Source organism: Cucurbita pepo, chromosome 5 (genome assembly GCF_057944985.1).
Source record: "Cucurbita pepo subsp. pepo isolate OVF chromosome 5, ASM5794498v1, whole genome shotgun sequence".
NCBI lineage: Eukaryota > Viridiplantae > Streptophyta > Magnoliopsida > Cucurbitales > Cucurbitaceae > Cucurbita > Cucurbita pepo.
Genome location: NC_141802.1, coordinates 438,744 through 464,371, shown reverse-complemented (window position 1 = coordinate 464,371; position 25,628 = coordinate 438,744). Strand labels below are relative to the sequence as shown.

The 25,628-nt window shown below is 36.4% G+C and overlaps 3 protein-coding genes, 2 long non-coding RNA genes and 1 pseudogene across 6 annotated transcripts; 5 read left to right on the top strand and 1 right to left on the bottom strand.

The window, feature by feature from the left end:
- The first annotated feature begins 893 nt into the window (after positions 1-893).
- On the top strand, positions 894-3,475 carry LOC111795949 (xyloglucan galactosyltransferase MUR3). Of its 2 annotated transcripts, none has more exons than XM_087123677.1 (2): positions 894-1,087; positions 1,416-3,475. In XM_087123677.1, the coding sequence occupies exon 2, from the start codon at positions 1,530-1,532 to the stop codon at positions 3,300-3,302; it is 1,773 nt and encodes a 590-aa protein (XP_086979803.1). In that variant the 5' UTR covers positions 894-1,087; positions 1,416-1,529; the 3' UTR covers positions 3,303-3,475. The 2 variants fall into 2 exon arrangements, with proteins under 2 accessions (XP_086979803.1, XP_023534361.2); XM_023678593.2 differs by having other exon boundaries at positions 1,380-3,475.
- A 1,052-nt stretch (positions 3,476-4,527) lies between these two features.
- Positions 4,528-5,350, top strand: LOC111796234 (uncharacterized). Its single transcript, XR_002815309.2, has 2 exons — positions 4,528-4,783; positions 5,211-5,350. It is a non-coding gene; the product is annotated as an uncharacterized LOC111796234 (long non-coding RNA).
- Positions 5,351-7,024: 1,674 nt separating this feature from the next.
- Positions 7,025-7,269, top strand: LOC147792555 (uncharacterized). The gene is made up of 2 exons (XR_015421029.1): positions 7,025-7,057; positions 7,143-7,269. It is a non-coding gene; the product is annotated as an uncharacterized LOC147792555 (long non-coding RNA).
- A 3,566-nt stretch (positions 7,270-10,835) lies between these two features.
- LOC111794875 (subtilisin-like protease SBT1.2 pseudogene) lies at positions 10,836-13,747 on the top strand (annotated as a pseudogene).
- A 3,738-nt stretch (positions 13,748-17,485) lies between these two features.
- On the top strand, positions 17,486-21,331 carry LOC111794871 (Leucine-rich repeat transmembrane protein kinase family protein). The gene is made up of 2 exons (XM_023677043.2): positions 17,486-20,589; positions 20,673-21,331. The coding sequence occupies exons 1-2, from the start codon at positions 17,916-17,918 to the stop codon at positions 21,098-21,100; spliced, it is 3,102 nt and encodes a 1,033-aa protein (XP_023532811.2). The 5' UTR covers positions 17,486-17,915; the 3' UTR covers positions 21,101-21,331.
- Positions 21,332-21,356: 25 nt separating this feature from the next.
- On the bottom strand, positions 21,357-24,852 carry LOC111794872 (auxin-responsive protein IAA12). Its single transcript, XM_023677045.2, has 4 exons — positions 24,367-24,852; positions 22,592-22,926; positions 22,079-22,202; positions 21,357-21,902 (listed from the first exon to the last, which is right to left on the bottom strand). Exons 1-4 carry the CDS (start codon positions 24,675-24,677, stop codon positions 21,833-21,835), a joined length of 840 nt encoding a protein of 279 aa, XP_023532813.2. The 5' UTR covers positions 24,678-24,852; the 3' UTR covers positions 21,357-21,832.
- Positions 24,853-25,628: the final 776 nt, after the last annotated feature.

Sequence of the window (25,628 nt, the reverse complement as noted above, 5' to 3'; positions counted from 1 at the left end):
AATTAGCTATTTTCAATAAATAAAAAAAATATAAATTTTTTTAATAGAAAATGTAAACATTAAATTTAAATTATGAATGACTACTTATTTAATTTTATAATTTTTTTTTTTTAAAGAACAAATTTTCGAGTATTTTGTAAATTTATGTTTAACTTATAGGAAAGAACCAATGTTTCTCCATGATTGGTAAACAATGGAACAATTTTATCAATAAGTTAATTGACCCACAAATTATAATTTAATAATAGAAAACACATTATTAATATTATGTAATAAATTAATAATTTTCTGTGGGGTAAAAGCAATGGGATGGCCATCTAGTGTTTGTACTAATCAAGTGGTTTAAGCTAATGATAATCAAATTTCATCATCATGTGATCATATGACCTGCATTAGTTTAATCCTTAAAAAATAAAAAATAAAACTGGGCAAAATAAATTATGTGAAATAAAAATATATTTTTTTAATATGTTAAGAAAAGGAATATTTCGAATACATTTCCAACGGAGCGTCGACCCTCTTTAGATTCAAAAAGCTCAACCATTCAACGTTTTAGATGCTTTTTTTTTTTAGAGATTAAAAAATAAAATAATTTATTTATTCGTTAATTGAAAACTATTATTTTAACGGCGGGTTGAATTTTTCTTTTGTCAACTATGGTAAGAATCGAAAATATTTACATCGAAGAAATAATTCAACCAGTCCAACCAGATCTGACCCACAAACCGAGTGAGGGTTTGTTCCATCCAAATCACTGCACTCCACGTGTACTAATTTACCTTGGCATCTGGCACAAGCTTGGATTTATTTAATTTCCCTTTTTAACCCTTGCGGCCATGCACCGTATTTCCCGGGGATGGGATCAAATTTTCACAGGCGGACACGTGGTGCAATCGTAGCGACTACCGACAATAGTGTAATACCGGCGGGCGGAGTCTTTTCAGTTCACGGCGTCACCATTTATCTTGCATTTCTTTGCTAATTCGCTCCCTGTTTGACTGGCACAGCTCACAAAATAAGAAAAAAATCTCGAAAATCCGAGCGAATCCGAGAGAATTTCGCTTCAAATTATCATCCAGTCTCCGCTGTAAGTCTCTATATCTATCTTTCTTCCGCTATTTCTGTACCTATTGGAAGATCCGTTCCAATTTCTTTTCAATTTGGTTATTATTTCTGTGATTTGCTTAGTAATGTAATGCAACCGACCAAAGCATCTAATAATTCCTCGCGTTTCGGGATTTCTCTTGGTACAAAGTTCCATTGGGTTGCGTCTTCGCTCTCTCTAGATTCGATCGCATTGTCCGACATTTACGTCACGTTGTTTGAATCCTCTGGCTGCTATTTCTAATTCTTCCTTCCTTTTGTATTGTGTTCTACAGTATTTTCAGTTGTTTTTTTCGCATCGGAAATCGTAGGCGAGCGAGGTATTGGTGTTTTTTCTTCTGGATTTTGGGATTTGGTGACGGTCTTGTGAGCGATTCTTGCGAAATGGAGACCTGGCAAGCAGCCGGATTGGATGATTCCATCCGATGAGACGCCGACCGGTAGTGATTGCCCCGTCGGAAAAAATGGACAGAGGAGCCGGGAAGAATCAGAAGTCTCGGCTTTGTTTTCTAGCGTTATTGTCGGCGTTCTTCTGGATCCTATTGTTGTACTTTCATTTTGTTGTGCTTGGAGGACATGCTGTTGATGAATCGATCAAATTAAGCCTCGAAGATAAACCTGTAAACTTGCCGGTGGTCCGGAAATTTGCTCCTTCTCGTGTTGTCGACGCAACGAAAGTTGATGTGAAATCAATCCGCGAGCCTACAAAGCCTGTAGACCAGCAGCAGCCTAAGTCCACCGCCAAACCTGAGGTTCAGAATTTTCCTTTTGTTAAAGCATTGAAAACTGTTGAAAACAAGAGCGATCCATGCGGTGGGAGGTATATATTTGTTCATGATCTTCCTTCTAGGTTTAATGAGGATATGCTGAAGGAGTGTAAGAGTCTAAGCCTTTGGACAAATATGTGCAAGTTCACAACTAACGCTGGGCTTGGTCCACCACTTGAGAATGTGGAAGGAGTGTTTTCCGATACAGGGTGGTATGCGACGAATCAATTTGCAGTCGATGTGATTTTCAGTAATCGAATGAAGCAATATGATTGTTTGACCAAGGATTCTTCCATTGCTTCTGCTTTTTTTGTTCCATTTTATGCTGGATTTGATATTGCGAGATACCTTTGGGGATATAATATATCTACTAGAGATAGAGCTTCACTTGATTTGGTCGAATGGCTTCAGAAAAGGCCCGAATGGGGCGTTATGGGTGGTCGAGATCACTTCCTTGTTGCAGGTAGAATCACATGGGATTTCAGGAGGCTCTCTGAGGAAGAAACAGATTGGGGAAATAAGCTTCTGTTTTTACCTGCTGCTAAGAACATGTCCATGCTTGTGGTTGAATCAAGCCCATGGAATGCCAATGATTTTGGTATTCCATATCCAACATATTTTCATCCAGCGAAGGATGATGATGTGTTTATCTGGCAGGATCGGATGAGAAAGCTAGAACGCAAATGGCTGTTCTCGTTCGCTGGCGCTCCACGTCCCGACAATCCCAAGTCAATTAGAGGGCAGATTATTGATCAATGCAAGAACTCTAAGGTCTGCAAGCTACTCGAATGTGATTTTGGTGAGAGTAAGTGTCATTCTCCGAGTAGTATAATGCAGATGTTTCAGAGCTCCCTTTTCTGCCTGCAACCTCAGGGCGACTCGTATACTCGAAGATCTGCCTTTGACGCTATGCTTGCTGGCTGCATACCCGTCTTCTTCCATCCAGGGTCAGCATACACCCAATACACTTGGCATCTCCCCAAGAATTTTACAAGATATTCAGTATTCATCCCAGAGGATGATATCCGCAAGAGAAATGTTAGCATAGAAGAAAGGCTTTCACAAATTTCTCCTGAGCAGCTGAAGCTAATGCAGGAGGAGGTAATCAGTATGATTCCGAGATTGGTATACGCCGATCCACGCTCTAAGTTGGAGACTTTGAAAGATGCTTTCGATGTCTCGGTGCAAGCCATTATCGACAAGGTTACGAAGTTGAGGAAAGATATTATTGAAGGACACACAGACAAAAATTTTATCGAGGAAAATAGTTGGAAGTACGCGTTACTGGAAGACGGGCAGCGGGAAGTTGGACCTCATGAATGGGATCCCTTCTTCTCCAAACCAAAGGATGGGGATTCTGGTGATACATCTGCAGGCGCTGCAAAAAATTCATGGAAAAATGAGCAGAGAGACAAATCATTAAATTCCTAATGATTTCCACAGATAAGTTTTAATTTCTAAAGAACAGCTTCCTGTATCAAGCCAGGGACGTTTTATAGATTGAAGGCTTAATCACCATCCAGTTAAAGGGCTGTCCTTCAAATACAAAGCAGCGGGTCAGTCCTTTGCTTATAGTTTTCTTATACAGATATCATAGTTCCTTACATGCTTTTCTCTCTAATTCTCTTAATTCTTTGGATTGAAATTTCTCATTTTGTTGGCTACTTTTTCCTTCTCAAAACAGTGCACGAATCAAATCATTTAGATTTTAGTGTCGTGATTGCTTCACTTTTTGGAGCATTAAAGCTCAATCTGAGCGGAATGATATACCAGAACCGAGCCATAATTATTTGAAATCGTTTTTTTCCCTTCAGAAATGGTATTGCTTTTCATTGGCAAAATAACCTGTGTTGCACTGTTAGAGTATTAATTAAATACCGCTTGCTCAGCTTTTCTTGATTTGTTCTTGGGTTGAGTTTTGGCTAGCGGTGTCTGATTGAAAGATAAGCTCGCTCCCATACTTGGCCGTCAGTTGGGTTTCTATCTGCTTCGACCATTGTGCCAAATTTTATTTTTATGTAACTGAAAATTCCAACTTTTAATCTCTTAACTTGAAAATATATCTTTTTAATTAAAAAAAACTAAATTATTTGGTAGGGTGTCGGTGTTCTTGTCCTCCCTACCTTGTCTAAATTGGGTATTAGTATTGATCCAACCATCCAAGAAATTGAAGAGACTACGAATCTCAAATGCAGTTGACAAATTTGAAAAATTTTAATTACTCTATTATATATAATTACATTTTCGCTTTGCCCCTATTTAGTTTTAATTAATTTTAAAAATTTCAATTTAATACAATTAATTCCCACTAAAAAAACATAGTTTTTAATATGGTTTGTATGTGTTGGAGGATCAAAGTCCAGTTAATTTAGGGAATGGTCATGAGTTTATAAACAAGAAATACTCTCTCCATTGACATGAGACATTTTTTTATATTTTCACCTCGACTATCTAGATGAGAATCATTCCATCCATATAAATAAATAAAAAAGTTACTATTTTGATGGAAATTATCATTTTATTATTTTATTACTGTGTAAAATATTAGAATATGGAGCTACAACCAAAATCAAGTATTTTTCCATTCAACTTGTTGATGATGATAATAATAATAATAAACCATCTTCTTTCGTTGATATTCCTATAAGAATTGGACTTGGGCCTACCCGTTTTCTACTTCGGCCCATTTTCTAGCAGCATAAGCTGGCCCACTAGGGGGTCTGTATGTAAATCACGAACGGTTTCTGCTTCTCTATATAAAGGCGAAGAAAGGAGGGAAGGCGTTTGAAGAAAACCGAACGAGACTAAATTTACGCGGGAAAGCTTCGTGTTCTTGAAGTTGCTCTGACGCGAGGATGATGATATTAGAGTTCGGAATTATTGGTGGCTTACGATGCTGTAAGCTAACACAGGTATGTTTCGGTGATTAGATTTCCATATCGTGTTTGTTAGGTCTCATAAGTCGTAATTACTGAAGGAATTTGATTAGTCGAAGTGGAAACCGAATCATTGTTTGAACTAATGATCGTGATTGCTCGGTCTCATAATTCTTAGTTGTTTAGATCTCGATTAGTCGTAATGAAAACAGTTTTCTTATTGAACTAATGATCGTGATCGCTTATTCTCATAAATCCTAATTACTTTACGATTTTGATTTGTCGAAGAAGAAATCAAGTCGTTTATTATGAACTAATGATCGCGATCACTCAGTCTCATATTCCTAATAATCAAAAGGTTTATTGTTCGTCGATCGTATTAGATTAGGTGTTTTAGTTGATTGTTGATTCATATCGATGATCCGATGATTAACAGAATCTCTATCGGTTCTTTTTATTTCAGATCCTGTATGTGTTGCTGTAGTGCTTGTTATTATGAGTTCAAATCTCCTTCCACGGTGAGCTTTGAAAATGATCTCGTGCCAGCGGTGTTTTATGTTGATACGTGAATTTTATTGCTACCTGAACAACAGTTTTCGGTAAGTATTTTGACGATTTTTACTCTGTTATACTTTTCTGACCTTTAAGTAAGCTCAGCTAGCGTACATATTCTTCTCTGGATGTCGTGCTTCCTAAATTCTCTCATTCTTATGCATTATAATTGATTGTGATACTTTGGAGTTAATGAATGTCTTGTTAAAGAAATTATTGATCCTAAAGTTATATACATTCAAGAATTGAATTGCTTCCGCCTAAGAGCATTGTGATCTGTATTTGGATTTTGTTCATTTACTGGTTGTTACGTGCATTTATTTCTGCTCTGCTTGTAATATTCTCTAAAATTTCTTATTCAAAATAAGTGTCGCCGAACAAGTAAGTAATTTTCATTAGTTTGATTTCTTATTTTTTCTTAGTAGTTGAGTTACTTGTAGGCCCAAGTTATTCTTTAATGATTTTCCATCATTTATAGAACTATTATTAGTTGTTACTCGATTCGAATGTACACTGGTTAGTTTATTCATTATGATAGTTTCGGAAAGATAAGTTCTGTTGAAGATACTATCCCGAGTTAATAAAAAAAACCAGTAAATAATAGTTATCTGCCTTCTTATTTTTATTTCTCTCTTACACTCCCTGTGCTTTCTTTACCGTATGCCTTTATGAATAATTTGTGTTGGTGGACTTACTTGGTTAGCTTTCTCTGTAAGGAAATACGAATGGCTGATAAGAAATCAACTTAAAGCCAGATATCTCCCAGTGAGGAAAAAAAAGCTTCCAAATACTTAAGAGAACATTATGCAAAGCTCAGTGATGTGTGAAGCATAAAAGTTGTAGGGAAGTCTTCAAAACTGTTGTGACATCCTGAACTTCTTCAGTCTTTCTTTAGTTTATTTTCCTCAAAACTTTCAGAAAAAATGGGGTTTTAAATTGGCTTCTTTTTTTTTCTTTTTTTCGTAATTCCAAAAGTCATCCCCTAAAAGTGAGTCAAATAGCCAATACAACTCCGAGATAAAATGGCAATGGACGAACAAATAAAGGCAAGATTTCTTCTGTGGGAACAGCTCACGTGTACCTGCGAAAACTATACTCCATATCGGATTACCTAGAAAAGTAGGAGTGGCTTGCAAAAATATTGTAAAAAAAAAAAAAAAAAAAAAAAGTTTAGGTCCAAAACTAATTACAAAAAAGGAGCAGATTAGTCATTATTGGAGTACATCAGTTTGAAAGACACCCTATAGGAATGGGTCTCTCAAAGAGACGTGTCCCATTGGAAATTCCTGGACGTTAGTGTTGCGTCAGCGTCGGCCAGTGGCTTAAAAATGGTGGTTAAAAAAGAGGTGCATTCCATTCCACTTCTAGAAAAACCAAGCGAAGAACCTAAAAAATCCAAAGAACTTTCTCACCGTTAGCGTCTCTTCTCTAAAAAAAGAAAAAAAACGAAGAGGTTTATGTTTCCCTTCCTTTATTTTTCTATCTCGTTCCAGTACGTTCGATAGGACAGAGGGGGAAAAAAATCCTTCGTTGTAACTGACTTCTTCTCTTCTACTTCCACCAATCTCGATAGATAAAAGAAATTCCCACGATTTTTGCTCATGGTTACTCCATTATAGGATATATTTTTGCTTTTGATTCTTATTGTTGGGTTAAGTTCTTTTTAATTTTTTTTTTTTACTTTCTTTTTATTATAACTAATTATTGCTGTTAATGTTGACAGGGAAAAAAAAAAAAAAAAAAAGCCAGAAAAACAAGGTATGAAAACTTTCTTTGCACGAATAGTGTTTTTAGTATGTTTGCTTTAACTTTTATTTTTCCAACTAATTGTTATTATGGCTAGTGGTTGTGCTATCTTTGACAGGAAAAAAAATCACAAAAAGAAAGTTCGAGAAGAAAACTCTGTTCTCGTTTTTTTATACGGCTACATACGGCTACATACGGCTATCTCATCGCTTTTCCTTGAAAGGTTACCATTTTTGTTTTTTATTCTTATTTTGTGTTGGGGTAACTTTATGACTAACTATTGTTGTTAATTTTGACAGGAAAACACGTAAAAAAAAAGAAATTTCGAGAAATAAGGTATGAAAAATTGAGCGGAGATCCATTGGTTAAAAAAGTAATTTTCAAGAAAATGTATAGAAAACCTAAATAAATCAATAGGACAGAATTGCTAATATATATATATATATTCATGGAAAGAGTTATTAAAAAACTAAAAATATATGGACAAAGAATCGTATCCTAAATTTACCAAATATTTAGAAATAAAGTCTTATGAAAAAATGATGTAATGTACGAAAAATACTTAAGAAGTATGAAAACCCTAAATATATTTTAAAAAGTTTCATATTGTGTTTATGTAATGTATAGTTAAAATTATAACCATGATAACAATCATAACTAGTTCAAATCCTAAAACCCCTAAATCTCTTAAATCTCTATGCATGCTCTTTTTTATTTTAGTGTTACAAATTATGTATGATAAAAAAAATGTTAATAAATAGATTGGTTTTAGTAAATTTGAATTTTACTTGTTGAGTTTGGTTATAATAAGAGATAGAATTTGGATTAAAAAAATTAAGCTAAATTCGTTATTAATTTCCTTTATAAAATTATCTATAGATGGAACTTATTTGATCAAGTGAATAAGAATATACATTTCTAATTCGTTCTAAAATTACTTGTTAGAAATCCAAAATATACAAGTAAATTTTTTCTAATGTGTACAAGTGTACTGTATATGACAAAGTAGTAGAGCAGAACTTCAGAAATTATGGTCTTCTAGGTATCCTGCTCTTATCGTGCGAGTGAAACTGCAACTTTTGACATGCTCGGTGTGTTGCTGTTACATCCATAATTGTATGCATCGCTGCAAAATGGGTATCTTCCAAAATTTCTCTCCTCTTTTTGCGCTTTAACAGCACTCCTATCTCTTCTCTCTATTTTGAGTTCTACCATTGAATATTAATTATTAAAAGTTCCTAGAAAAAAACCGTCTTTCTGATACCATTCATCATGACATTTTTAAAAATGAATTTTAGGGATAAAAGAAACACTTGAAATCAAAATTTTCAAAAAATATAAATGTTTTTAAATGTTTAAATCAATTCTTTTTTTTTTAGAAAAAATGTTTTTAAAGGTTTAATTTGTAATCTCCCCAAAATCTAAAATTTTACTATCTACACTCCATCAACTTTAAGTGCCATGTTTGATTATCATTTTAGGTTTTGTTTTTGTTTCATATACCTATTTCGCTATAATTTTAAATTTTGAGAAATGCTTTTGAAATTGTCAATAAATTTTAAAATCTATAAAAAAATAACTCTAAAAGTAGTTTTTTGTTAATAAAAAAAAAATAAAATGTCAACACATTATGGTTCTCCATTCACCGGTAAAAATTTGAAGACTTGTCTCGTATATTAGGGTAAAAATTAGAACATAGATTAAAGATATACATGTAGAACGAAATGAAAAAAAAATGCTTGCACAATCATTAGATCACCAAATTTATTCAACCCACTCTAGGGTGTACTCTTTTTATTCCTTTTGACTTTTTTAACAACGATTTTTCCATTGGAACTCTCATTAGTCAACAACTATTTTTGCATTGGAACTCTCATTATGAACGTTGATTATTTGATTCTTATTCTTGCAAATTAAGCTTTTAATTATTTATTTTTGCAAACTAAGCTTTTTGTTTAGTGATCACATTTTAGCATAATTCAAAATCCAAAAAACTATGAAGAGTGTTATAAAAAATAAATGATGGAATTTTAATAAGTTATATTTTTCTCATAATTTCTTTACAATAACTATCATTTTAATAAAACATTTTGAGAATCTTGAGATAACAAATTTTTATGAATGGATTGTAACGCAATTGAACGATGTATTATGCTTGATCAAGAAGGAACCAACCATTAAAAAGCTGCGACTACAGAATGATGAGTTGACTTACAGCTTTGAGAATGTTGAGATTGCAAGAGTTTCAGGAAGAGGATTTTTTGAAGTAAAAATTGAATGGGTCGATAGGTTTGTATGATCAAAGAAGAGTCGAGTTTGTAGGAAGTAAAGTTTTATCCCAAAAATTTTAAAGTTCCTCCCCCCATAGAAACGTGGGACTGTACATCAAATGCGTTTGCTAAGACATAAAAGATAGGGGAAAGCCTTTCAAAAGATAATGATGGAATAAGTTCGTTTCACTTTATACAACGGTTTAACAGAAAACTGTTATGATTTTTGAGTTGTTGGGAATTGGAGATCCCGATATCAGATGGTATAAGCAGAATGACTACAGGCAGTTAAAAGATTGAAGTCCACAAATAGGATGATATATATCGTGGTCTTAACGAGGCATTGAAAGATTATAATAGCTCCATATGCCCTAAGATCAGCCAGATCCCAGTATGTGAAAGATGAAAACCTATATAGTTGGAAGGAGTGCATCCGACAACGACCTTCCCAAAGTTAAGAATGCAAAATAAGACGGAAAAATTATGAAATCCAATGACAGAAAAGTAGAAGAGGTACCTTGGATAATCCACTGACTCGTCGCATTTCTTGTCGAGCAAACTCAAAAGCCGCGCGCAAATTTCGCCTTCTTCAACTCTCCTTCAAGTTCCTGCTCTTTGTTTATATAGAGCTTTACGGGAACGTTTGCCAGTTGCGTTTTATTTATGGAGGAGAAAATGGTAAAAAAGTATTTCGGTAATTCGTCTGATTTGCACAGCCGTTTACTATCTGTCTGGACTGGGCCATACTATTACAAATTAATGGGCTCAAAGAAGCAAATTTGCACGGCCCGCTTACTAACTGTCTGGAATAGGCCATACTATTACAAATTAATGGGCTCAAAGAAGCGAAGCCCAAATACATTGTAAACACGAGAAAGTATATTTGAATACTTAGATTTTAATGACTTTCATTTGGGCTTCCCCAAAATGCCTCATACAAATGGAGAGAGTATTCTTTGTTTATAAACTCACGATCATTCCTTAAATTAGTCGATGTGCGACTTACATCATCCAACACCTCCCCTCAAATAAAGTATGTCTCCCCTTAATTGTGAGGCTCGACTCCTTTGGAGTCTTAGTCATTTTTTACTGCCTTTGAGGAGGCTTGACTCCTTTTCTTTTAGAGTCATTTGTTCGACATTTGAGGATTTACCAATCTATTGGCACGAGAAATGCCTCGTACCCATGAAGAGAGTATTCTTTGTTTATAAACTCATGATCATTCCCTAAATGAGTGACTTGCATCATCCAATACAAGCATTTCTACAAGCAAATATGTTTTAAAACCTTGAGAGAAAATCTGGAATTAAAACACCAAAGAGGACAATACTAGCGATGAGCTTGAGTCGTTATAATATTTGTTAACAGTAGGTTTTGACGGTTACAATTTTCTTCCTCCTTGTTTATTGCTTGGTCCATCGATTTTTGTCTACTAATAAACTTTTACCTTTTAGTTTACCCTATAATTTAAAAGGAATTAGGGAATGGAAGGAGGCAGTACGAAGCCGAATAAAGAAAAATCTTGGAGCGTGCGGTATTAAATGACTTAAACTTATATTCCTTGCTACTACAAACTTCATTATGCCTTCATTTTGGAACAAAAATTCACATCTTTTTGAATTCAAATCCTTCAACGTTCACCATTACTTCTCGTGAGGCTTCAAGCAATTACTGAAATCTTCAGCTCCTCCATCGACCAAATTTGGGGGATCCTCGTGATGAAGAGCTCTTATATTTCACGAGTTTCATATTTTACACTCAGAATTGCAGAAACGCTTCCCAGATTTGAATTCTCTTGACCTCCTTCAAATACCCATCAAAATTTGATCCAAAATCATGAACTCATCTCCAACAATCAGTGCCTTGTTCTTGGAAGAAAACTATGGATTTCAACTCCCAAATGCTTCTTCTTTCAACCCTTTTCCTCTGTTTTCTTTCACTTCAAGTTCAAGCAGACACTTCCACTCTTCAAACTTACATAATTCAACTCCATCCACAGGGATTAACCAGCTCTCCCTTTTATTCTAAGCGTCAATGGCATCTTTCTTTTCTTGAACAAACTCTATCTGCTGAAGAAGACTCTTCTTCTCGATTGCTTTACTCATATTCTAACGCCATGGAAGGATTTGCAGCTCAGTTATCTGAAACTGAGATTGAGTATTTGAAGAAATTGCCTGATGTTGTGGCTGTGAGAGCTGATAGAAAATATGAAATTCAAACTACTTATTCTCCTAAGTTCTTGGGGCTTAGTTTAGGCACACAAGATGTTTGGTTTAATTCCTCAATGGGCGAAGGAGCGATTGTTGGGGTTCTTGACACTGGAGTTTGGCCTGAGAGTCCAAGCTTTAGTGATTCCAGAATGCCCCCAATTCCTCAAAAATGGCGAGGGGCTTGCCAAGAAGGCCAAGATTTTAACTCCTCAAATTGTAACAAGAAACTCATTGGCGCCAAGTTCTTTATCAAAGGACACCATGTGGCTTCATCCCAGCCATCTGATGTTGACCAGGAGTACGTCTCCCCAAGAGACTCCCATGGCCATGGAACTCACACGTCTTCTACAGCTGCGGGAGCTTCGGTCGCTGAAGCGAGCGTGTTCGGTAATGGAGCTGGCGTGGCGCAAGGGATGGCCCCAAGAGCTCACATTGCGGTGTACAAAGTTTGCTGGTTCAGTGGCTGCTATAGCTCTGATATTGTAGCAGCCATGGATGCTGCAATAAGGGATGGTGTTGACATTCTCTCCCTTTCGCTCGGTGGCTTCCCGCTTCCATTTTTCGACGACAGTATCGCCATCGGAAGCTTTCGAGCAATGCAGCATGGCATCTCAGTCAACTGCGCAGCAGGAAACAATGGTCCAATTCAAAGCTCTGTTGCCAATGTAGCTCCTTGGATCACCACCATTGGTGCAAGCACACTCGACCGAAGATTCCCGGCTATCGTTCGACTAAGCAATGGGGAATTCATTTACGGCGAATCAATGTACCCTGGCAACAAGTTCAAGCATGCTACCAAAGAACTTGAAGTGGTTTACTTGACTGGAGGACAAATGGGAGGTGAACTTTGCTTAAAAGGGTCTCTTCCAAGAGAACAAGTAGAAGGAAAAATCGTGCTCTGCGACCGTGGCGTCAATGGCAGATCCGAAAAGGGGCAGATTGTGAAGGAATCTGGAGGAGCTGCCATGATCCTTGCAAATACAGAGATAAATCTAGAGGAAGACTTGGTCGATGTTCATGTTTTACCGGCCACGTTGATCGGATTTGCCGAGGCGAATCGGTTAAAAGCTTACATGAACACAACAAGCAATCCAAAAGCCAGAATCCAATTTGGAGGAACTGTGATAGGAAGATCAAGAGCTCCATCTGTGGCTCAATTTTCATCAAGAGGACCAAGCCTCACAAATCCTTCAACGCTCAAGCCTGATGTAATTGCTCCTGGGGTCAACATTATAGCAGCTTGGCCACAAAATCTTGGTCCAACTGGCCTTCCAGAAGATTCTAGAAGGTCAAACTTCACTGCCATGTCAGGAACATCCATGGCTTGTCCCCATGTCAGTGGAATTGCGGCTCTAGTCCATTCAGCTCATCCAAAATGGACACCAGCAGCCATTAAATCAGCCATAATGACAACCGCTGAGGTTACAGATCATTATGGTAAGCCAATTCTTGATGGCAGCAAACCAGCTGGCGTTTTTGCAATGGGAGCTGGTCATATAAACCCAACCAAAGCAATTGATCCTGGTTTAGTTTATGATATAAAGCCATATGAATATGTCATTCATCTTTGTGCTCTTGGATACACTCATTCAGAAATCTTCATCATAACCCACATGAATGTGAGTTGCCATAAGGTTTTGCAGATGAACAAAGGCTTCAGCTTGAACTATCCTTCCATGTCCGTCGTTTTTAAGCACAAGACGACGAGTAAGGCAATTTCGAGACGATTGACGAATGTGGGGAGCCCAAATTCCATCTACTCAGTGGAAGTAACGGCACCTAAAGGCGTTCAAGTTCGAGTCAAGCCTCGGCGCTTGGTGTTCAAATATGTTAACCAAAGTTTGAATTATAAGGTATGGTTTATGTCTGAGAAGGGAAAAGAAGGAAGAAAAGTGAGCTCTTCAGAAGGGCATTTGACATGGGTTCATTCTGAGAATGGGAAATACAAAGTTAGAAGCCCAATGGTGGTGACTTGGAAGAATTAAAGTCGCATAATATGATTCACAAAGATATTGATAGTGATAGTGAGTCACAGTCAGGTTAGTTTAATAATCCTTAGAAATTTTTACTATATATTTCTCCCTCTTCTGATAGAGGCAAGACCTGGTTTGATGTACTTGTCTTCCAGTCATTACATGGTTGAAATTAAATTATATATTCAGCATTTTTGTTAAAATATAAATATCAAAATATAAGATATGATTAAAAATTTAAATAAATAATTACCCATTATTGCAACTTCATTGAGGCTTGGGCCACTCATAGTCTAACCAATTATATAGGACCAATGCAAATTGGGCTGTTTTTTTTTTTTTTTTTTTTTTTTTTTTTTTTTTTTTTTTTTTTCTTTCTTTCTTTCTCTCTCTCTCTCTAAATCCAACAGAAAATAAAAATAATAAAACTAAAAATATCATTTTCGTTAATTAATTTAAATAATTTTAAATTTTTTTAATAAATTTGAAAATTAATTTCCACCCTTAGTTTGAAATTAATTTTTTTTTTTTATAATAATTTCCATTTCCCAAATTGATCGGGAGATTAAAAGTGGATTAGGAATATATATATCAATTGAAAGTTCCACCCAGATCAGATATTGTCCTCTTTAGCTTTCCTTGTCGGGCTTCCCCTCGAGGATTTAAAATGCGTATGCTAAGATAAGGTTTCCACACCCTTATAAATGGTGGTGTGTCTCCTCCCAACTAATGTGGGACATTACAATCCACCCCCTTTGGTCCCAACGTTCTCGTTGGCACTCTTTCCTTCCTCCAATCGATGTGGGACCGCCCTCAAATCCACCCCCCTTTGGGGCCAGCGTCCTTACTGGCACACCGTCTCGTGTTTACCCTCCTTCGGGGAACAGCGAGAAGTCTGACACATCTTCCGATGTCTGGCTCTGATACCATTTGTAACGACCTAGATCCATCGCTAGCAGATATTGTCCTCTTTTAGCTTTTCCATTCGGGCTTCCCCTCAAGGCTGTAAAACGCGTTAGGTGAAGGTTTCCACACTCTTATAAATGGTGGTTCGTTCCCCTCCCCAACTAACGTGTGACATCACACATAATTTGAAAGAAACAAAAAAATAAAATAAAAAAACATTTTTACGTCATCATTACTAGAGGTCTTTTTGGACGAAGCATCTATATAACACAGAAACTTGAATCATATGAATTGTCAAATCAATTTACCAAACGACTTAACATAACATCCATTGAAGTTTATAAATAGATTAATAAATAATAGCAAATGTGGGTCCCACAACAAATGGGGCTCCACATCGGATGCACGTGCCACATGTGCAACCACTACTCTCTCTTGGTTAGGTTGTCTGAGGTGAGCACAAAGTCATGTGGAAGCAAGCACTTCATCCCTCTCTCCATTGTGATGGATCTCAAAATTAACATATTTTAAATTCCATTATATTGTACATTTAATCATTCAAAAACTAGATAGCAACCTTTACAACATTTCTTATAAGTTTAATTTTTTTAAAAAAAAAAAAAAATTAAAAGATAAATAATTATAAAACATAGTCTAAATAATTTACTCGTAGTTTGAAATTAAAAATTCGACCCAATATTAAAAAAAAAAAAAAATGTAGTAAAATGGTATTTCACATGGGTATGTTCCAATTAAACAGTAGACGTAGTACTTGTGTGTTTTAACATAGCTTTTGGGGCCATAAAGAAGCGGATATGAATGTATTAATTCACTGCTTTCTCCATCTCTCTTTTTTTTTTATGTGGGAATTTGGGGGAAGCTTCACATGTGGCCATGTGAAATTTGGCAGATTAACAAACAAAAAGAGAGAGAGATTGGTTGTCTAATAAAAAAATGGCAGTTGGTGGGCTCAGACCATGATTGGAATAGTGCATTCATTTTATAATATTTTATAATAATTTTTTTTTTTTTTTTTTTCAGTTCTGTTCCCCACTTCTATTATTTATTTCATTTTGAAATGTTAAATCCATCAAATTGAATGAAATTGATATGTTAATAATTGGACGAACATTTTTAGGGATAATTTTATATTTACGTCACCTAGTTTTTGTTATTTGATATTAGTTGTAATAAAATTTTCTAATTTTTTTTTTATAATATCTCATAAATTTTTACTCTTAAATTTTTAATTTTATTAAAATTAATATTATAATTTATACCTTATTGTAGTTTTTTTTTATTTATTTATGAATTATGAAATATAAATTTGGTGTGTGATTTATATTATTTATACAAAAATGATATTATAGTTGACTTTTTAGTGAAATTCATGACCAATTTTATGTATTAATTTTATTTTTCCTTTTTGCAAAACATGTTTTTTTTTTTTTTTTTAATTAGTGGTTTTTAAAAGGTGTTTACCTAACTTTTTGTTAAAATTGGTGAAATTTGAATAGAGGGTATTTCGAAAGGGATGAAATTCTATAAAAAAAAATTAATGTAAGCAGTAAAACTTGATTTTCTCGGTATTTTAGTTCAATAAATTTAGACTTTAATTTTTATGGTGTTAAAAGTCGATGAAATTTTGTTAATAGTCTTGGCTACGGACGAATTGAATTAGTGACTGACTTTTAATAACATAAACTATTTACGAGATTTTATCAAATTATATCTAAATTTATAATTTAAGGGGGGCAAAACTAGGGGTGGGGTGTCCTACAATAAAAATTGGATGTGGCTGATATGAATTGGGACAATGAAGATTATTAAGGGCCATTTGTCCTTATATTGGTGTTTTGTTTTTGTTATAACATGGGAAGATTCCTTGGTTTCAATCAAACTGTTCATCCAACCAGGTTTTGTTCAGTGGGTTTTAAGGCTTAACCATTCAATCCACCCATTACTGGATCATCATGTTCGTGACAATATCTTTTAATCAAATTCTGGGTTTTGGCATTTAATTTATTTTTAAACCGTTTCTTTATCACATTACCAAAAACTTGCATTTTATTTTATTTTATTTTATTATTTCCTTTATATTTCTTTGCATAATTTTTCATTTTGTTATTTATTTTAACAATTGAATTTTCCCCCCCTTATTATTTTATATAATTGTTTTTATATCCGTTGAGTTTTTAACTAAATTTTAAAAATTAAAAAAAAAAATAGATAAGAACATAGAGAAACACATTAATAAAAATAATATTTATAGACTTAATTTTTAAAAGTAGAAAAATAAAATAATTATTAATATGCCTATTCCCTGTAATGATTTGGTCAATCAAATAGCCTAAGTTACGAAGATAATATTTTATTGTTTAATTTTTACATGATAGATTAAACATTTTGATATAAAATTATTATAAGCTATGGTTCAATTTAATGAATATTTGTCATACGTAGAAGTTACCCTTTTAAATTTTAATTACCAAAGTTGAGAATTTCAAGGAGATTTAGTAAAAGCCCAAATCATTTGAGCATGTAGTCTTGGATTTCACAACCTATGTGATATAGCATGTAAGCAACTCTCAAAGTGGCTTTAACTATTAAATTTATTCACACCTTTTCTTTTCCTTTTCCTTTTTCTTTTTCTTTTTATTTTTTCTTTTTCTTTTAGTAAAGCTCTTACACAATATCAACAACAATCATAATGTAATGTTGAGAAATGTAAGATTGAAGTTCTTTTTTCTTTATTTTGGATCGAAAAATAGAAGAGTTGCGTGAATAAAAAATACAAGAGAGGTTCATGGCCAAGGGTAAAAATGCCCGAGTAACAGTTATTTTGAAATGTACTTGTTCGAAACGGTGTTAATAAGGAATCCGTGGGGATTTCCAGATATATTTTCGAATCGAAGGAAGATGCAAAATTACATATATTAAACATATAAAATAATTATATTATGATGGCATGCGATGGATGGATGGATGAATATTGTGATTTGTAATGCCAGAAATAAGGGAGGTGGGATATAAAATATGGGTGAAAAAAGGGTGCAAAATTAAAGGGAGAATCACATTTTGATGAGTCACATACACCAAGTTGACTATCTTGTTCATAGAAACAGGAGGAGGAGGAGGAGGAGGAGGAGCAATAATTTAGCGGTAGCAGTAACAGAGAGCACATAATTCTCTTCCACGTTTAATGTCGGAGAAACTTCCAAATAAATCCAAACCCTCCTTCGTCATTGTTTGCAGATTAACAGCTGTTGCATTTCCCGATGCCTCCTCCTTCTTCACAACCCCATCAATTTTTCATTTCCTTACCCGATTCCGCCATTTATATATTTAAAGAACAGAGCATTTCTTAACCAACTTCTTTCTTCCCACTATCACCAAAGAGCTCACTGTCTCTCTCTCTCTTTCTGTCGCTGAGTTACATGCAGAGACAAACCCATCTTCTTAATTTTTGTGATGCTTCTGAAAATGGTGGAAATCTGAGAGAAACTGAGAGATGGGTTCGGTGAAGAAGACGATGAAGTCGAAAACCCAGATTTTGGTTTGTGTGTTCTTGTACTGTTGGATTGGTTTTTGTACTGAGTGTTCTGCTGCTGCGTTTAGTGAAGAAGCTTTGGCTTTGGTTTCGTTTAAATCAGGGCTTGTTGATCCGTTGAAGTGGCTTAGAGATTGGAAGCTGGGCGATGGAGATGGTAGATTTGCAGGGCACTGTAACTGGACTGGTGTTTCTTGCAACTCAGATGGAGCAGTTGAGAAACTGAGCCTTTCTCGTATGAATCTCAGCGGCATTTTGTCGAACGACTTGCCGGCACTAACAAGACTCAGTTCTCTTGACTTGAGTTGCAATGAATTCTCCTCCTCTTTGCCAAAATCTATTGGAAATCTCACTTCCTTGATGAGTTTTGATGTGAGTCAAAACTCTTTTGTTGGTGAGATTCCGGTGGGGTTTGGGGAGATGGTTGAATTGAAGAACTTCAATGCCTCGAGCAACAATTTCTCTGGTTTAATCCCTGAAGATCTTGGAAATGCAACTCAGCTGGAGATTTTGGATCTCCGAGGGAGTTTTCTTGAAGGGTCAATTCCTGTATCTTTCAAGAACTTGCAGAAGTTGAAGTTTCTTGGACTTTCTGGGAACAGTCTCACCGGTCGAATCCCGGCCGAGATCGGTCAGATGTCGTCGTTAGAGACGGTTATTATTGGATACAACAAGTTTGAAGGAGGGATTCCATCAGAATTTGGAAATCTCACCAATCTGAAGTATCTTGATTTGGCTGTCGGAAAACTTGGTGGTGGCATTCCAGCTGAGCTTGGGAGGCTTAAACAGCTTGAGACATTGTTCCTTTATAAGAACGAATTCAAGGATCGAATTCCATCGTCGATCGGCAATGCTACTTCATTAGTGTTTCTTGATCTTTCAGACAACAAATTGACTGGGGAAATCCCTGCTGAGGTTACTGAATTGAAGAACCTGCAGCTGCTGAATCTAATGTGTAACAAGCTGTCTGGTAAAGTACCTCCAGGGATTGGAGGGTTAACAAAATTACAGGTTCTGGAGCTATGGAACAACTCCTTTTCGGGCGAATTACCGGGCGATCTCGGTAAGAACTCGGAGTTGGTTTGGTTGGATGTCTCATCCAATTCATTCTCTGGTCCGATTCCTCCTTCGTTATGCAATTGGGGTAATCTAACCAAGCTTATCCTTTTCAACAATGCCTTTTCGGGTCCGATTCCGATTGGATTATCGTCGTGTTCATCGCTCGTTCGTGTTCGAATGCAGAACAATTTTGTATCGGGTACAATCCCAGTTGGTTTTGGGAAGCTTGGGAAGCTTGAAAGGCTAGAATTAGCAAATAATAGTCTCATTGGCAGCATCCCAAGTGATATGTCATCTTCTAAATCGCTTTCTTTTATTGATCTCTCTGAAAATAGCCTCCATTCTCCTCTTCCTTCCTCAATTCTTTCCATTCCAAATCTTCAAACTTTTATAGTCTCTGATAATCATTTAGAAGGTGAAATCCCAGACCAGTTCCAGGAGTGTCCTGCACTATCTGTTCTTGATCTCTCTTCAAACCATTTCACAGGCAACATTCCGGAAAGCATTGCTTCATGTGAGAGATTGGTAGCTCTGAATCTCAGAAACAATCAATTAACTGGAGAAATCCCAAAACAGATTGCAAATATGCCTTCATTGGCGGTTCTTGATCTATCCAACAACTCTCTTACAGGTAGAATACCGAATAATTTCGGTATCTCTCCCGCGCTTGAATCGTTTAATGTATCGTACAATAAGCTCGAGGGTCCAGTGCCATTAAATGGTGTGTTAAGAACAATCAATCCAAGCGATCTTCAGGGCAATGCTGGTTTATGTGGAGCTGTCCTACCTCCATGTTCACCAAATTCAGCATTCACATCAGGCAACAGAAACTCACGCTCGGCGCACATTATCGCCAGTTGGGTCATCGGAATATCGTCTGTTTTAGCAATATGTATCGCTCTTTTCGGTGTTCGATCATTGTACAAGAGGTGGTACTCGACTGGAAGTTGCTTTGAAGGGCGATATGAAATGGGTGGCGGAGATTGGCCATGGAGATTGATGGCATTCCAAAGGCTTGGATTCACAAGTACTGATATTTTGGCTTGCATTAAGGAATCAAATGTGATTGGAATGGGAGCAACTGGGATTGTTTATAAAGCTGAAATGCCACAGATAAAGACAGCTGTGGCTGTAAAAAAGCTATGGAGATCAGAACCAGATCTTGAAATGGGAAGCAGTGAAGGTCTAGTAGGAGAAGTGAATTTATTGGGGAAGTTAAGGCACAGGAACATAGTTCGATTACTCGGGTTTATGCACAACGATGTCGATGTAATGATCGTCTACGAGTTTATGCAAAATGGAAGCCTTGGAGAAGCCTTGCATGGTAAACAAGCAGGGAGGCTGCTAGTAGACTGGGTTTCAAGGTACAACATAGCAATTGGAGTGGCACAGGGTTTAGCTTATCTCCACCATGATTGCGACCCACCCATCATTCATCGCGACGTTAAGCCAAACAATATACTTCTCGATTCAAATCTCGAAGCACGGTTAGCTGATTTCGGGTTGGCGCGAATGATGGCTCGTAAAAACGAGACGGTTTCAATGGTAGCTGGATCGTATGGCTACATTGCCCCCGGTAAGTTTCGGTTGATATTAAACTCTATGATCATACAGCAATCAATTCGATTAGTTGTTTTGTGACTTCTGTTGATTCTGCAGAATATGGATACACTTTAAAGGTGGATGAAAAGATCGACATTTACAGCTACGGCGTTGTTCTTTTGGAGCTGTTGACGGGGAAGAAGCCATTAGATTCCGAGTTCGGAGAATCGGTGGACATTGTTGAATGGATTAGAAGGAAGGTTAGAGACAACAGACGTTTAGAAGAAGCATTAGATCCAAATCTGGGAAATTTCAAGCATGTTCAAGAAGAAATGCTGTTTGTGCTTAGAATTGCTCTTCTCTGCACTGCAAAGCATCCAAAAGACAGGCCTTCCATGAGAGATATAATAACAATGCTTGGAGAAGCAAAACCAAGGAGAAAAAGCAACAGTAATGGCAATGAAGGATTTGGAACTAACAAAGACAAAGACAAAGACAAAGAGAAGCCAGTTTTCAACACCTCCCCTGTAAATGGCCTTCTCTAGAAGGAACAACAATGGAGGAGTTTCTGTACTGAAAATTGGCCTTCAAAAACCCCCACCCTCTGTGTTTTCATCCTTTTTTACTCCCTGTTCCTTAATTAATTGTAATGATTGGCTCATTTGTTGGGTGTGTACAAGAGCAGATGATGTATAGTATAAATTACATGTCTGCCATTAGAATTAACTGAAAATGGAAAGGCTTGTATAACAAATAATATTTGAAGTTTCAAGCTATATATGTATAAGCAATACAAGCATATTATTGTAATCATTTTATTTTTATTGAAATTCAAAACTTTACCTGTTTACAAAACACACATAACCACAGCATTTTCTCTCCAAACTCCCATTGGTGGAGAGGAAAACTAGAGCATTATTTGCCCTTATATTCACAACATAAACATTCCCACATCGGAACGTGTGCATGTGCATGGCTTTTATGGCTGTGAGTGACTTCAAAAATACACAAATTGTGGGGAACGAGATCAGAAAGCCAAAAAAGAAGTCAATTTTTTTTTTTCTTTTCTTAATACTTCGCCTATTCCCTCTCCTTTGCACAGTTTTCAAGCTTATATCGGCTGCCTCAGTCCCATACATATTGGCCTTGCTCATATAAATACCAATCCTTTCTCTTGCTGTTCCATAGCTGCAAATTTACCAGAGAATCGGTGTTGTGCTAAAAAAAAAAAAAAAGGAAACGTCTTCAATTGGTGAGTTTCCAATCCTGCTGGCAGATCACTTGTAAATTTGATTAGCCTCAGCTGCTCTCATTATCCTAAGCCTCTTCACGGAGTTGGTAAACATTCTGGATATATATGATCAAAAGAGAATCAAAATTACTTATACACGTAAGAAAAATTAAACAAATAGAAGACCCCTCTTAAGACAGTTGCAAGAAACTGGAGTGTTACTGAGAGTATCTAGTTCAGAAGATTGTGTTATAAATTTCATCAGAATAACTAGAATGAAAAGGATGTGTACCCCCATGGAACATCGCCAACTAGCATCCAATCTCCGTCCCGATCTTTGTAAGTAAGCATGTACTCGGATAGTCCATTTAGTAGTCTGGAGGGTCTCACCATGTCATTTTCCTTTATGCTTGATCCTGTATCAGATGAAAAGGCGTCGTTAGCGGTTACCAGACAGAAAATATCTACCTTCATGAATTGATTCTAGAACAACGCATATTCATCAATAAATTAATAAGGTGATCCTTTCCAAAAGAGTTGAAATTTTTGCCTCACAACTGATAATAAGAAGCTTCTCTACAAACTCAAGAACATGGTTGAATCCAATCCAAAAATACTGGCATTTACTTCAGGAAGAGACCCGTTCTTTCAGACATTCTCAACATTATCCTTCTTTAGGCAGCTTTAAAGTAATCCTAAAGATCTTTTAAGTAAAAGGTTGTCTTAATTTCATTCAGACAGAACGATAGCATCAACACAAAATTCACTTATAAACATGAAGTTACAGAGGCGAGAAAGGAATTACCAGTTGAATTAGCTAGTGCAGTGGGATCAAGGAACATGTTCTCTACTTTTTGGGCCAAGGTTTCGTAGCTACTGTAAGCACTGAGGTTAACCTTTCTTCCAATAAGAACTCCATCCATATTAACCTTCACGTACAAAGAATTTCTGGAATTCCTACTCTTTTCATTTGCTTTGTGTTTATCACCAACACCATTAGGTGTCCCTGACTCCGTATGCTTGTTTTTATTCTTGCCAGCTTCTGCCTTGAATCCTTCTACAGAATGAGGTTTTGCCTGGTTAGCCAAGGTACTGATCCTAGAAGCTCTGATCGGTGGCCACCCCACGACCTGGTTACTTCTGGAAAAATAAATCAATATATTACATTTGTTGGCAAGACTATTGTAATTTTAATCAATTTGTACCCAGAACAGATAAGGAAACAAAAAGAAGAGGAATGAAAAAAGAGTGTCTTTTGCTTTATCCGGACCCTAAGGCCTGTAAGCTACAGTGGGAGCTGTTCGAGCTTTTCCATATTCATCCTTCTTGTTTGGCAGGGTGTTAATGCCGCAGAGATCATAGAAGAGGCAGAAAAAATAAAAATTTGATGCGTCCTTTTTTATTGCCTCAAACCAATCCTAACTTTCTGATGTCTGTGGTAAATGAAGATAATTGAAGGGTTTTGAACTTTCTTTCGAAGTCTATTGTAACGGCCCAAGCGTAACGCTAGCAAATATTGTACTCTTTGGACTTTTCCGGAAGGCTTCTCTTCAAGGTTCTAAAACACGTCTACTAGGGAGAGGTTTACACACCCTTATAAAGAATGGTTCGTTCTACTCCTCAACCGATGTGGGATCTCTCAATCCACCCCCTTGGGAGCCAGCGTTTTTGCTGGAACACCGTTCGGTGCCTGACTCTGATACCATTTGTAACGGTTTAAGCCCGCCGCTAGCAGATATTGTCTTGTTTGAGCTTTCCCTTTCGAACATCCCCTCAAGGTTTTAAAACGCTTCTGCTAGAGAGAGTTTTCAACATCCTTGTACAAAATATTTCGCTCTCTTCCCGATGTGTGATCTCACATTTATGGAGTCTAATTCTTAGGTTATGAGGTAGCAAATATGCTCCTTTTGAATGTTAACTTGAAGTTCTACCAAATAAATTACCATGACGACTTGACAAGTTTTAGAAAGACATTTGAAAGGGCTGTGCCGTCTAATCATATCAGGGCATCTCATCCTTTGAAGTCTAGCAAAGGCCAGTTTTCAGTTTATTCACAGCCGTATCATATTTAATTAGATGAAGTACGGCAGTAAGCCAATCCGAAAATGTTTAAAATGATTCCCTATCTACATTCAGCTTACTGTTTTGCTTTCGGGATGGGGAAGAGGGAACCAGAGGAACCATAAAAGGAAGCAAGAGCTAACATATCTGTCAGTATCAGATTCATCAAAATAAATATTCAGAGATTCGAATCAATAGTGTACTGAAAAGCAGAACCAGAGAAACACATGCAAATTCACAGCTACGGGAGTAATAATACACCGTTACAAGACGGAAAGAGAGCCACAAAAGTCAAAAAAAAAAAAAAAAAAAAAACTTGAAAGTCAGATTGGAAATAATCACCCGTAGAGACCGTAATTAAATCGCGTTAGAACTGTGTTAATAGACAAATCTAAAACTGGTAGTGATCGATCAGAGAAATTAAATTCGTATGCTTCAAAAAATTGGTTAAACCATAGAAAAGGTCGAATCAACTACGCACTAAATCACTCGGCATCAGCAAGAATTAGTAATCAATACCTCCCGCCATTAGTAGTTGCTGCAGAATCAGAATTTATCTTCGAGCGATTAGTGACACTGAATCCACGAGGCCACGACGAGGAACAAACAGATGAGCTCGACGAAGATATAGACGAGTGAGAGGAGATCGACGCAGGAAAATCCTCAGCCGTTAAAATTTTCCCAAATTGAAGCATCGCAACTTTCTGAATCTTGTGTGCCGAATCACGAACGCCGAGGCTGAGCCCTAGCCCCAATTCGATCTCAGATTCATCCGGAGACTCGTCCTCCGAAGACAACACCACGCTTTCATCTCTGGAAACAGTCGACATAGATTCTTCAGAAATTACAGCAGCTCCTCGTTGAAAAAGCACAGAAAATTACTAGATTAAACCGTAATGAGAGAGGAAGACGAAGAAATTGAAGCAGAGGTAAGGGGGATTTATGGAGGGAGTGGGTTGATCAGAAACGAAGTCTTGAAGTGAAAGGAAATGAAAAAATCAACGTCAACAACAACAACTAACAATAACGAGCAAATAAAAAGCAATGTCGTGTGAATGGTGAGGAGGATTTGTTTGGGAGAGATTAGGAAAGGGGAAGAGAGAGAAGGAAGGTTTAATGGTGGTGGCGTGATGAAGAAGATGGAGATTGATATTGAAGCAACGGCATTGATTGAGTTTATTAGGAATTGGCCCCACCTGTCTGGTTTGTGCGCCTCCATCTCCATCATTGTCTTCTTCCATACTCATTCTTCCTGCCTCGGCTCAGCCCTGCCCTTAGCCTTAGCCTTAGCCTTAGCCTCAGCCTTACCCTATTTTTCTTGATATTTTGAATTTCTCCGCTACTGATATTTATACGTTACTGAAATGGGCTTGAGCCCAGCCCATTAACTTTTCCCTCTCTTTTATTTCGTCTCTAAATAAATGATAAAAAAAAATAAACTTCTTAACAATTAATTGACTATTAGGTAATAAAATTGAAGGAATGCTCAAATTCATAACAAGCATAATTTAATTAATTTAAATAAATATTTTAACTATAATTTTTATTTTTTTAAAAGTAATTGTAATAAAATTGTGGCCCAAAAGATTGAGCCAAAGCAATATGAAAATGATAAATTCACGATATTTTACGAGAAACATGAATACGATAACGATACAAAGAAAGCACTTGAAGGAAATGAACGGGACCCGCATTCAGCTGTTTCTAAAAGTGAGCCCGACAAGGTGGGGTCCACCTCATCACACTGCTATACACGTCGGAAGTTGAACCGTGTAGGACCC

Coding starts and splice junctions, on each gene's coding strand:
- LOC111795949 (XM_087123677.1), top strand. CDS start 1,530: ATGAGACGCCGACCGGTAGTGATTGCCCCGTCGGAAAAAATGGACAGA.
- LOC111794871 (XM_023677043.2), top strand. CDS start 17,916: ATGGGTTCGGTGAAGAAGACGATGAAGTCGAAAACCCAGATTTTGGTT. Junction 20,590..20,672: donor GTATGGCTACATTGCCCCCG/GTAAGTTTCGGT, acceptor TTGATTCTGCAG/AATATGGATACACTTTAAAG.
- LOC111794872 (XM_023677045.2), bottom strand. CDS start 24,677: ATGTCGACTGTTTCCAGAGATGAAAGCGTGGTGTTGTCTTCGGAGGAC. Junction 22,203..22,591: donor TGCACTAGCTAATTCAACTG/GTAATTCCTTTC, acceptor CATCTGATACAG/GATCAAGCATAAAGGAAAAT. Junction 21,903..22,078: donor GTTGGCGATGTTCCATGGGG/GTACACATCCTT, acceptor ATATATATCCAG/AATGTTTACCAACTCCGTGA.